We start from the raw sequence: 13077 nt of genomic DNA, 5'->3' as shown, positions 1-13077 counted from the left end.
ATGACTCAACTTTGTTGTGTTGTCCCAATAAGGAATATGACTCAACTTAGTTGGAACAAATGCTGTAATATATAAATATGAAACTCACATTCCACTAACTTTTTCCACTCACTTTTCTTCATACTTCTTAAAATTTGTTGCAAGTGAAATGTGGCCAATATTTCGCGGACAGAAGGAGTACGACTACTAGATCCGTCCCTTGAAAATGGACTACCAATTTTGGTCCGTCTCCTCAAATTAGAAACTTCATAAATTTTTCATTTCAAGAAGTGAACCCTACAATCCAATAACAATACTTCCACTACTTTTTCTCTTCTGCTTTCTTATTTTACATATTTTATTTCTCTCTTACTTTATATTTTCTATAAGTTATTAATTGTGTATTAAAATTTATATCGTTTCAAATAGGACTGGCTAAATATACCGAAAAAACGGTATATCAATCGTATCTTATTGAAAAATATCTAAAAATATCGAATTTTTGGTATACCGAAACTTTCGATACGATACAATACCATATCGAAAGTTTTCGGTATTATAACGATAGGAATTTTCTTATACCGCGATTGTAACATCCCCATACACCGCTCACCTCGGGAGCACAAAGATTTCTTTGTACCAGGATCTGAAGAAATCCTTTTGGTGGAACGGCATGAAGAGGAATGTCGCAGCTTTTGTGGAGCGCTGCTTAGCCTGCCAACAGGTGAAAGCCTTACACCAACGGCCGTACGGGATGCTACAACCGCTTGAGATACCCGAGTGGAAATGGGAGCACATCGCCATGGACTTCATGACGGCATTGCCGAGAACCCTAAAAGAGAACACCGCGATCTGGGTGATCATAGATCGACTCACCAAAAGTGCGCACTTCATACCTATCCCCGTAAACCATGGATCAGATAGGCTAGCTCGAATCTACATATCGTACGGTTACATGGAGTCCCAATGACGATTACATCTGATCGTGACCCGAAGTTCACCTCGAAATTTTGGATTAGTCTTCAGCGCGAGCTTGGAACACGCTTAAATTTTAGCACGGCTTTTCACCCACAGTCCGACGGACAATCCGAAAGAACGATACAAACTCTCGAGGATATGCTAAGAGTCGTGGTGCTCGACCGAGGCGGAAGTTGGGAGACCGCACTCCCTCTGATCGAGTCGCTTAAAACAACAGCTTCCAAGCAACGATCGGCATGGCGCCGTATGAAGCACTTTACGAAGAAAGTGTAGATCTCCGCTCTTCTGGGATGAAGTTGGCGAACGAAGGGCACTTGGACTCGATGCAGTCGAAGAGATGGTCGAAATAGTACGACAGATCCGCACAAGGATGAAGGAAGCCTAGGACAGACAAAAATCATACGCCGACGTCCGACGGACGGACTTACAGTTCCATGTTGGCGATAAAGTTTTCCTCAAGGTATCCCCGTCGAAAGGGATAACGCGTTTTGGGGTTAAAGAGAAACTGAAACCTTGTTGTATCGGACCGTATGAAATTCTTGAAGGAGTAGGACCCGTAGCTTATCGTTTAGCGCTGCCGCCCAGCCTTGGGAATGTGCACAACGTCTTTCATGTGTCGCAGTTACGAAAATACGTGTTCGATCCGAAGCATGTGATTCGCTACGAGTAAGTTGCCGTAAACCCGGATCTGAGCTACGAGGAGCAACCCTAGATGATCTTGGATCGAAAGGTTCAAACCTCGAGAAATAAGTCTACTGCCTTCGTGAAAATATAATGGAGAAACCACAGGCCCGAGGAAGCCACGTGGGAGCGTGAGGATAAGGTGATGGAACTATACCCGGAACTCTTTCCATAAAGGTACCAAATTTCGGGACGAAATTTCTTTTAACTGTGGTAGGATGTAACATCCCGAATTTCAGAACCCTAATTTTAGAGCCCTAGAATTTATTATTAATGACGTGGGAGATGTGAATTATTTGATAAATGAATTTCATGCATGAGTTTCTTTGACCGGGAAGTTTGAAAAGTCAAAATTGTTGACTATGTGGCGTGGCATGTGATTTACTAAATTATGAGGTGAATTATTTGTTTAAGGGTGAGTGAGAATATTAGGGAAAATTTCCATAAATACTAGCCACCTAATTCTTGAGATTTTCGAACCCTTGACCTTTTGGAGAAGGAATTCTATTTTTCCGGATTTAATTTAATTCTTGGGATATTTATCCAAATTAAATCCAAAACTCAACTATTCCTTATTTTGATGAGGGAAAATCGAGCCTTATTAATATTAGGGTGATTTTCGAAAATCACCTAGCTTTGGGAAGGAGGAATTTATTTTATTTTAATTGATCCCTTATTTGATCTCCTTCCATACCTAGAATTAAAATATTCTACCAAATCTTTCCATACCTCGAGAAATCTTGCCATAATACTAAAAATCCATGCCTTATTTAAGAGGCATAGAACACGCCTAATTCAATCCCTAGTTAGGAGAATTCTTATTTTTATTTTGCTCCGTAATATTTTATTCTACTCCGTAAAATATACCAAAACAAAATCTTGGCTAATTGGGAGCCATATATTTCGAAAATTACATGCCTTGATACCCTAGTCTATTTTTGTTAATTCTTCTTCCCTACTTCACAATATTTATTTATTTAATTGTGGAGAATAAGATCTTACCAAATATTCTATTTTATTTACCTAAAGATCTTATTGAACTCTATAAATAAGAGAAACCCCTAACCCTAGCCCCATAATTTTCGTCCCCTCCCTTCTCCACTCTCTCCAAATTTTTCTTCTTCTATTCTCCAATAGTTTGTCATCTTTTGAAGAAGAATTGAAGTTTGATCCAAGAATTTTGAAGAACCAAGTCTAATACTTAATTTCTACCGTTCGTTTTTCTCATAAGGTATTTTTATATTCATCTTCGTTTCTACTCGATTCCTCTTCTTTCTAACCGATTAATCGGTATTCTTGAGCCCTCATGCATCTTATTGAGTGAAAGTGGGATAAAAGGGATATGGAAAATATGTATACATGTGTGTGGCGTGTGTGTGTGTGCATGTCGTGTGTGTGTGTGTTGTGTTTGTGTGGTGTGTGTTTGATGGCTAAATACTCTTGTGTGACATATGTTGATGTTAGATCTAGAGTTGAGATACGAATGGAACGTATGCGATGAACATGATCTTGATTGATTAATGATGCTAAAATAGATCGGTGGGAAAAGGGAAAAACGTTGAGACATGCATGAGTTAGGAGTTTGTATTGAATCTGATTTGTGATATGTGCCTATATGATTAAAAAGGTAAAAGCTCAGTTGCGAAGCCGGATAACAAAGGAAAGAACATACTTGAAACCTAAGCAGTCGAGGTGGGCTTTACTCTTAAACTCTTTTATGTGCAAATTTATGAATGTGGAGAAATAAGGGTGGTTTAACTGTTATGCCATACCTCTGTTTTGTTGTGATATTGTGCGCCTGATGCCCATTTTGCGAGTTCGCTCCATTGGGCTATAGGGCTATGGATATGATTAAATGAATTCGGGTCTGAGTATGGGCCGCAAACCCTACCAGGCTATGTACACGAGGGGATCGGGAGCCGTCTTGCTAGTCGGCCGGTCTCGTGGGCGAAAAGTGTGGCCACACTTTCGTCGCACCATGGAAATGATGTGATTGCGGAAATTGATGAGAAAAGTGGGGAATTGTTTGACTGGCCAGTCTATGGAAAATATATTTTGTGATACTCGTGATATTCTCTTATAACTGCTTAAAACTCGAGTTCACTTGGTAAGGGTGGCATAGCTTATAAAATGTTTTGGCAACAAGCTCACTGAGTATTTCAAAATACTCAGCCCTGCATATGTTTTCCTTATGTGCATATTGAACGATGACGAGCGGTGGCGGGTGTTGAGCATGTTAACTAATTAAGATGGATGTTTTTGAACTTCAAGCATAGTTGTGTCTTCATACATAGCTGCACTTTCTCTTGGTTGTTTTCCGCTGAGTTTTTGATACACTTTAGTATTATTTGGATATTTTGCACTTTTTCTCTTTCGATTTAGAATCTTGAGACATCTTGTGATATCATTGGGATTTATTGAACCCTTCAGTTTTGATCATACTTTATAGTAGTTATTCTCCATTTATTTCTCTTGATTAAACCTTTGACTTGCGACTCTGATAACTCGTTTAATACTTAGGTCAAGCCTCTTTAAATGAAACCCTAGCCTATGTTTACTTCTTTTAAGTCCGTTTTGGTAGCAGTCGCCGCATTTATTGTACCCTAGGAAGGCGGGCTGTTACAGCGATATACCGTTTTATATCGAATATACGATATATATCGGTATATCGAAATATATCGAAAATCAATACGTATCGAATTATCGATACATATCGTTTATACCGTTTATACCGATGATGATGAAGATGATGATGATGATACTAATAATAATAATAATAATAATAATAATAATATTAATATTAATAATAATAATAATAATAATAATAGTAATATAATTTATTTTTTTAAGATTAAAAGTTTAAGTCATAAATATATCCATATAACTTAATTATATATATTTTGAATATGAAGATGTAGACAATGTTTATTTTATTATGTTAAAATTATATTAATTTTGGTTTTATTTTTCAGTTTTGAAATTATATTTTTTGGTATATAGGTATTCGAAATGGTTTAAAAATTCGGTATATCGTACGAAATATCGATATACCGTTCAGAACGGTATACCGAAGTTCGGTACGATATACCGTAATTTTGAAATAGTAACGGTATAGTTTTTCTCCATATCGAAATTAAGGTATACCGAATTAAACTTCCGAAATAATAACGATATGAAATTCTTTCATATCGATATTTTCGGTATGATAACGAAGCAAAATTTTTGATACGGTATATCTTATCGACCTAGTCCTAATTTCAAAGTACTTTGTATTTATTTTTCCAAGAAAGTAGTATTTGACAAGAAATTGGTAGATAAAAAGTGCGTATTGCAAGTGATTGGACTTTTAATATTGGGCCCAAGGTGGGAAAAGACCAGTCTCTTTAATCCACCATCGTCTTTATGTCGGACGCCGCGACCGACGCCCTCTTCTATTTTTCAGCGGATTTCAATATCAATCTTCAAACTTTGAGCTCCAATCAACTTTATCACATTGATTAAGGTAGAGCTCTTACCCCAATTTATCATTTAGCTCGAAACTGACAAAATCCCCTCTTTGTATGTATGTATATATGTATATGTATTGACTATGGTGAGTTTTGAGGCTATGAGTGTAATTATTATAATTTGCTTCCATAATTGATAGGAATGGTAGCTAGAACCTGGAGTATACTAGAATTTTTTGAAGGCTGGAAAGTTAGGTGTTCTTGTTTAGATGCTTGAATTTAGCTCACATTGGTGTGTTTGTAATTGAATACATTTAGATGTGATTTGAACAAGAACTTAGAAAGGGTCGAAGACTTGAGCTGATTTTGATTTCAATTGTATTGATTGGCTATGAAGTTGAGGTCTAGAACATGGATAAAGTATCAAACGAATTAATTGGAAGTGTAAAAGTCGAGTTTGATTAGTTTATCCGCATCTTAGAAGTATGTGAACAGATATTTCACAGCTTTATTTAATTTTTTGTTTACTGATTTATGGTGTTCGCAAATCTTGGTAATTGGGATGAATTTGTTAGATTATACCAGAAAACCTAAATTTTGCTAGAACTAAGTTTGAAGGGGGCTTGGTTTATGTATGAAAGGTTATTTTGTAACAAAATCATGATGTGTTTCGATATGTTTTTTATATATGTAAGTTTTGCATTGTGTCGATTGACCTTGATTGTATAAGGTAAAGAAGTTTTGAAGGGTAGCAACAGCCAACAAAGAATAGAAAAAGGGGTCGAGAATGAAAAGAATGTCAATTTGTATGATGCTTTGCTACTAAAGCTAATAGGTGATAAGAAGTTAAATGGGATTCATAAGTCTTATAGAGCTAATGGAAACAAAATATAAATCACTTATTCTGTTGGTTGCCGGATCAAGCAAGGGGTGTTACATTGTAATTTTAGATATTTCTTTCATATTTTAATAAGAGTAAGTCTAGTTTGTATTTTCTAAAGGAAATTAAGGAATATCCAATATATTGTTTTAATGGAGTATGATTATATCATGACTGAGTGGATGTGCAGGCTGACTTTATTAAGAGGAGGCACAAAATAACCATTTTCAGTTGAGCAATTGCAGCCCACGATTTTAAACTCTTGATTTGCAACACCTTCATAAATCGGCATTTCCAACTCCTCACGTTTCACCACCACCTACCACCTTTCCTACTCTAGCAGTAATGGCGGCTTACGGTGCTGCGATTTCTCTCAAGGATACCATTCAAACTATTCTTCATTCCTCTCGCATTTCACTAGTTCCTCCATCTCCACAAATCTTACAGCCCGCCTACGATGCCATGGTTCGCTTGCAGAAAGTTCTGCTAAAATTGGAGGAGACCGGCTACAGCAAGATCAGGACGAAGGTGAATGCTTTGGACGACCGAATCAAAGAGGCCGTGTGGGAATTCGAAGATTTACTCGAATCTCATGTGTATCAACAGATTCTTCCACAACTCGAAGGTGAGAGAGATCACTTGTCTTTCTATGTAGATCTGCAGAGTCTCCGACAGAGTGTTGATTGCTTCATCGAGAGGTTCCCAGCGATGCAGGCGGAGTACGATATTGAACTGCTGAATATGCCTGAAGAAGAAGGGGAACCTGTTCCCTCAAGAATTGATTTTCATGGAATCGACTCAAACATGGTTGGATTATCCAAAGAATTTGAAGAGTTAAGGGATTATCTTCTTCATGAAAATAATGAAGAGAACTACTTTGAAATTTCAGGGATGGCAGGAGTTGGAAAGACAGCATTCGCTAAGAAATTATTTGACGATCCATCACTTAAGAGTCATTTCGAGCTTCGAGTATGGGTTAAAGTGGGCAGAAAATGTGAATATAATGAAATATTGCGATGCATTCTAGCTCAAGTGGATCGCGAACAAAGCCTTACCCAAGGAGACGAAGAAAATGATAAGAAATTAGTTGGACTCTTGGAAGAGAGGTTGAAGGATAAGAAATGTTTCATTGTGTTGGATGATGTATGGAAATGGGACGCGCGAGTTATGGATAACTTGCCACAAGATAATGTCCGAATCTTGTTAACAAGCAGGCAATATATAGAAGAATGCCAAAAGAGGGTTACACTACACTTGTTGAATGATGAAGAAAGTAAGAAATTACTTGGCGAGAAGGTGTTTGATGAAGAGGGTTTCCCTCCTCACCTTGATGAATTAGGAGAGAAGATTGCTAAAAAATGTGAAGGTCTTCCACTTATGATAGTCACAGTTGCAAAGCTCCTGTCCAAAGAAGAAACAACCATAGAAAATTGGACTGGGGTAGCTGAAAAACAACATAATTCAGTATTCGTGGATGCATATGATCAAATATCAGAGGTACTTTTCCCAAGCTATGACTACTTACCTCAACATTTGAAGATGTTATTTCTGTATTTGGGAGCTTACCCTCCATATACTGATATTCAACTACGCATCATTTTGAACCAGTTGAAAATTGAGGGGTTTCTTGAGCCTTTTGGTAAACAAATTATGGATGATTTTATGGACATAGAAAATTTTGATGATGTTTTGATCGATTTCATGGTAGACCTTGCTACCCTGTACAATCTTGTTCTATTCGATAGCATATTAGCTTCTTGGTTTTCAAAGCAAATTTTTCGTGTGCATTCTTGCTGGCAGCACTTTTGTAAGAAAGAAGCAACTAGGATTATGTTTTTGCATGTTTTACAAAGCTACGATGATGTTGTGAAAGATCAACGTCGGTTGTGTGCCCATTCCATCTCTTTATTTTCCATCAAAGATTTGTGTGAAAAAATAAAAAAAGATTGTGCTTCCAATGTACGTTCTCTCCTTTGTCTTGGTCCTTACCACAAATATGCGATGCCAATACATGCAATGGATTTCAAGTTGCTCAAGGTACTGGAAGGTGGAAGTGTCCGATTTTATCATTTCCCACTTGAAATTTTCAAACAAATTTGTCTAAAGTACCTTTCCCTAACCTACAACAAAGAGATCCCAGATTCTATATCCAACCTTTTTCACCTTCAATTCTTGATTATCAATCAACATATGAACATTAAGAAACGTGGAGCTTTGTCATGTATGCCGGTGGAAGTATGGGACATGCAAGAACTACAACATATTGAGGTATGGGGAAAAGACTTACCAACCCCAGATTCTTTTGCTGCTGCATTGGATAGACTTTACACTCTTATTGGTGTGAGTGAAAAGAGTTGCACAAGAGAAATTCTCAAGAGAATCCCTAATTTGAAGAAATTAGGAATTTGGGTAGAATTGCAGCCTTATGATGAAGATGATGATAGAAACCCATTGAGTAACATGGGTTTTATATCAGAGGAACTCAAGTATTTGAAAACACTTGCATATACCGTGATGTATCCGGATATTATGCGTGAGTTTATGGTTCCTCTTTCAATGTTCCCATCAAGCTTGACAAGGTTGGAGTTGAGTGGCTTAGGGTGGCCATGGAAGTATATGAATGACATTGGTTCGTTGCTACCAAATCTTACTGATATCAGTTTATGTGACTATGCCTTTCGAAGTCCCGAATGGATTATAAAAGAAGGGATTTTTTTGAAACTTGAGACAGCTATAATTGAGGACACTGATTTGGTGCGATGGAGAGCTCAGCAACGAAGTCTCCCAAGGCTCAAACTCCTAAGCATACGCCATTGCTACAAATTACAACAACTCTATTGGAAGCGTGATCTCTCAATGGTCACCACTACAATTGAGTTAATTGAGTGCAATCCCTTAGCTGTCGCTTCTGCCAAGCAATTAAGACCTGGATATTTCTTTAAAATTCGTTCTCACTCTACTTTTTGATACAAGAAGTCCTATCTCAACTCTTTACTTGGTTAACAGGTTAGTCTCCTACACCCTTTAATTTGCACAAAACCACATGAATGCACTTCTTTTTCTTAACTAAAACCGCAAATTGCCATAAAATCATGAACTTTCAACATAGTTTGTTTTTCCCGTTAACTTTAAATATTGCATGAAAAGCCATGAACTTTACCGGGTTGTGTAAATTTTACCATCCGACCTGGCCCAATAGATTTCCGACACCATTACTTATTATACGTGGCGCGCCGGAGGCGTGACTTGGCAAAATTCCATTAATTCTGATTTGTTTCATAAATACAAGTATATATTGTCATTTGTTGAGGTTAATGAAACCCCAATACTCGAATTTTTTGTAACCGAAACTGCTATGAGTTAATTTGTGTGAAAAATACTAAAGACAACGGTGATAAAGCTTCATAGAAATTAGGAAACAATGAGATATATGAGTAGGAAAATATATTTGATTATATTTTAATATGTTGGTTTGCATGTTGTATAAAGCTCACTAATGTACTCCCTGTGTGCACAATTAAGTGTCTCACGTTTCCTTTTTCTCCGTCTACTATTGAGTGTGTCATTTGCTTTTTACTACTTTTGGTAATGGACTCCACATTCCATTAACTCGTCTCACACATTTTTCTACCAAGTTTTTATAAAAACCTGAGCCAAGTCAACTTTATATTACTTAATCGTTGACGGACGGAGCATGAATATTGGTGAAGGTCTTAAATTTGCTCTAACATGATGCTTCACCTTGGGAAGCTCTCTAATGTAAATTTGCTTTTGTGTTTACATTAGTTATATGTAGGAGTTTATTCACTTCTAGTTCACAAACTAGTCGACATATTAAAGAAAGAGTGATAGGCTGATTTATGTCACGTGTTTTCGATCATGTTGTATGGATAAAATGGAACTTATCTGCATGAAAAGATGCTTTTGTGGCAGGCATATTTGGTGATTTTGGATAGGCACAAGTGAGAGCGCATGGCGTAGTGAAGATTGGTCATCTATAGGATTTTCACTGTGACTGAGTGAAAGTTACTTATCGAAGAGCGCGCTACCTGCTCACATGTGCCACGAGCGTGGTTACTGTTCTGCGGTTGGGAGGAAGTATTTAATAAGAAAATGTATCACAAACACAGATATCTGAAATTTTTAGTTTTTTCACTCCTTAGTCTTATTTCCACTTAAAAACTCTCTAGCTTAGTTTAACAACTATTCTATTTCCATTTCTAATTAATTGCTTCTTTTGCTTTTATGGTATTTATGATGTTCTGTTGATTCTAGATGCTGTGTGCATTTATGGGTATGCAAATGATTTGTTGTTAGTGAACAAAGAATTAGATCTTTAGCATTTACTCTTCTTAGTTCAAGTAAGGTTCATTTATTTCTTGTGAAATTGTAGGTTTAGTTGGTTGTTTTTGTTGTTCTTAACTTAGTTTCGGCATATTTTAGTTCGTTCGTATTTCATCGCTATGTTTGAACTTGTTGATTCATTTAAGGTCGAAAGGAGGACCGATGGCTATGCCAAACTAACCGTAGATGTCAAAGTTAGAGTAGGACATCATACTAAGTGTTTATTGCATTTGATTGCTTGATGATTTGCATTCATTCCAGATTATTAACGATCATGTTCTTCAAGTTTTCTAGCTTGAGGAATGAAGAGCCTATGACCTCTGCTTCATTCTACTTATCAGGAGGTTGATCAACTTGAAAAAGAATTTTTTTAGACTGAGGTAAGATTCTTCTAAGCTCTGCCCTGTTATACTTATTTAGGGTTGTTGGTACTGATCAAATGTGTGTGCTAATCAATTCTGCCTATTTGTTGGCTTATTTGTATTGGAATTTACTTCCTTATCTGCATGTCTGTTATGCTATACTTTTTTGCTTTTTCCTCATAATATAATACTCCCTCCGTCTTCCATAATTTGTCACCATTTGACCCGGCACGGATTTTAAGAAATGTAATAGAAAGTAGGTTGAAAAAGTTGGTGGCATGTGGGTCCACTACAAAAAATAGTAAAAGTGATATTGAACCACACGTCATCTTAAAATTTGAAGATGTTATTTCTGTATTTCGGAGCTTACCCTCTGTATACTGATATTGAACCACACGTCATCTTAAATCGGTTGAGTACTGAGGGGTTTGTTGAATCTTTTGGTAGACAATTTTTGGATGATTTTATGGATGGAGACGCTTCTAATTTTCATTTGCACGAATGGGTGGCAGTCCTCGCTACCGGTACAACCTCATTCTATTCAATTTCACTCTCGATTCTTGGTTTTCAAAGAAAATGTTTCGTGTGCATTCTTGCTGGCAGCACTTTTGTAAGAAAGAGGGAACTAGGATTAAGTTTTTGCATGTTTTACAAAGCAACGATGATGTTGTGAAAGATCAACGTCGGTTGTGTGCCCATTGCGTCTCTTTATTTTCCTTCAAAGAAGTGTATGAAAAGATAAAAAATGATTGTGCATCGAATGTACGTTCTCTCCTTTGTGTTGGTCCTCGCCACAAATATGCGATGCCAATACATGCAATGGATTTCAAGTTGCTCAAGGTATTGGATACTGGAAGTGTCCGATTTTATCATTTTCCAGAAATTTTCAAGCTAATTTGTCTAAACTACCTTTCACTAACTTGCAATAAAGAGATCCCAGTATCTATATTCGACCTTTTTCACCTTCAGTTCTTGATTATCTATCAATATATGAATATTAAAAAACGTGGAGTTTTGTCATGTATGCCAGTGGAAGTATGGGGCATGCAAGAACTACTACATATTGAGATATAGGGAAAAGAGCTACCTACCCCTGATTCTTCTACTGCTGCATTGGATAGACTTGACACTCTTAATGGTGTGAGTGAAAAGAGTTGCACAAGAGAAAAACTCAAGAGAATCCCAAATTTAAAGAGATAAGGAATTGTGGTAGAATTGCAGCCTTATGATGAAGATGATGATAGAAACCCATAGAGTAACTTGGGTTATATATCAGAGGAACTCCAAAGTTTGAACACACTTGCATATACTGTGATGTATCCAGATATTAAGCGTGAGTTTATGGTTCCTCTATCGATGTTCCCATCAAGTTTGACAACTTTGAATTTGAGTGGCTTAGGGTGTCCATGGGAGAACATGAATGTCATAGGTTCGATGCTACCAAATCTCATGTTCCTCACGTTAAAAGGCTATGCCTTTCGAAGCGCCGAGTGGAATATAGAAGCACTTGATACAGTTATAATTAAGGACACCGATTTGGTGCGATTGATAGCTCAACATGGAAGTCTACCAAGGCTCAAACTCCTAAGCATACGCCATTGCTACAAATTACAACAATTCAATTGGTCGCGTGATCCCTCAATGGTCACCATTGCAATTGAGTTAGTTGAGTGCAACCCCTTAGCCGTCGTTTCTGCCAAGCAATTAAAGCCTGAATCTGTCTTTAAAATTCGTTCTCACTCTTCTTTTTTATACAAGAAGTCCTAGCTCAACTCTCAACTTGGTTAAGAGGTTAGTCTTCATACTCCCTTTAATTTGCACAAAACCACATGAATTCACTTCTTTCTTAACTAAAATGCTTGTGCTTGTAATTGTTTTTATGTTATATTGTATTGCAGATATGTGTTTAGGTTGTTGGCTGCTTTTTCTTCTACGAATGGGAGTTTGATCTCTATAATGGGGGAGGTTTAAATCACGTAGCATGTTTTGAAAATATATATCGCTCACATGTTATATTAATTAACTCTAATTTATCAGGAAGTGAGAGGGCAAAAGGGGTCAGATAGCAAGGTATGCTTCATTTCAGTTGTATTAGTATTACCATGTTGTTTCATAAATATAAGCATATATAGTGATTTTTTGGATTTGTTGAGGTTTTATGGAAAATACTAAAGACAACAGAGATATGTTTGATTATGTTTTCATATGTTGGTTTGCATGTTGTATAAAGCTCACTGATATACTCATGTTTTCTTTTTTGTCCGTCCATAATTAACTGTCTCATTAGCTTTTTACTACTCATGGTAATGGACTCCACATTCCATTTACTCGTCTCACTCACATTCCATTTACTCATCTCATTTTATTAGTTATATGTAGGAGTTTATTCACTTCTAATTCACAAGCT

General features: G+C 36.8%; 1 protein-coding gene across 9 annotated transcripts; it reads left to right on the top strand.

Annotated features, from left to right (window-relative positions):
- The first annotated feature begins 5026 nt into the window (after window positions 1-5026).
- Window positions 5027-13044, top strand: LOC125197511 (putative late blight resistance protein homolog R1B-23). Of its 9 annotated transcripts, none has more exons than XR_007172090.1 (6): window positions 5027-5140; window positions 6155-8970; window positions 9898-10079; window positions 10570-10688; window positions 11118-11194; window positions 12708-13044. XR_007172090.1 is itself a non-coding variant. In XM_048096293.1 (3 exons), the coding sequence occupies exons 2-3, from the start codon at window positions 6310-6312 to the stop codon at window positions 12840-12842; spliced, it is 1287 nt and encodes a 428-aa protein (XP_047952250.1). In that variant the 5' UTR covers window positions 5027-5140; window positions 6155-6309; the 3' UTR covers window positions 12843-13044. The 9 variants fall into 9 exon arrangements, 3 of the variants coding, with proteins under 3 accessions (XP_047952250.1, XP_047952260.1, XP_047952238.1); XR_007172088.1 differs by adding an exon at window positions 12569-12635 and having other exon boundaries at window positions 10570-12461; XR_007172086.1 differs by having other exon boundaries at window positions 11118-13044.
- The last annotated feature ends 33 nt before the right edge of the window (window positions 13045-13077 follow it).

This window comes from Salvia hispanica, chromosome 1, assembly GCF_023119035.1.
Source record: "Salvia hispanica cultivar TCC Black 2014 chromosome 1, UniMelb_Shisp_WGS_1.0, whole genome shotgun sequence".
NCBI classification, from domain to species: Eukaryota; Viridiplantae; Streptophyta; class Magnoliopsida; order Lamiales; family Lamiaceae; genus Salvia; species Salvia hispanica.
The sequence above is the reverse complement of the archived record's forward strand: the minus strand, read 5'-3'. Positions and strand labels throughout refer to the sequence as shown.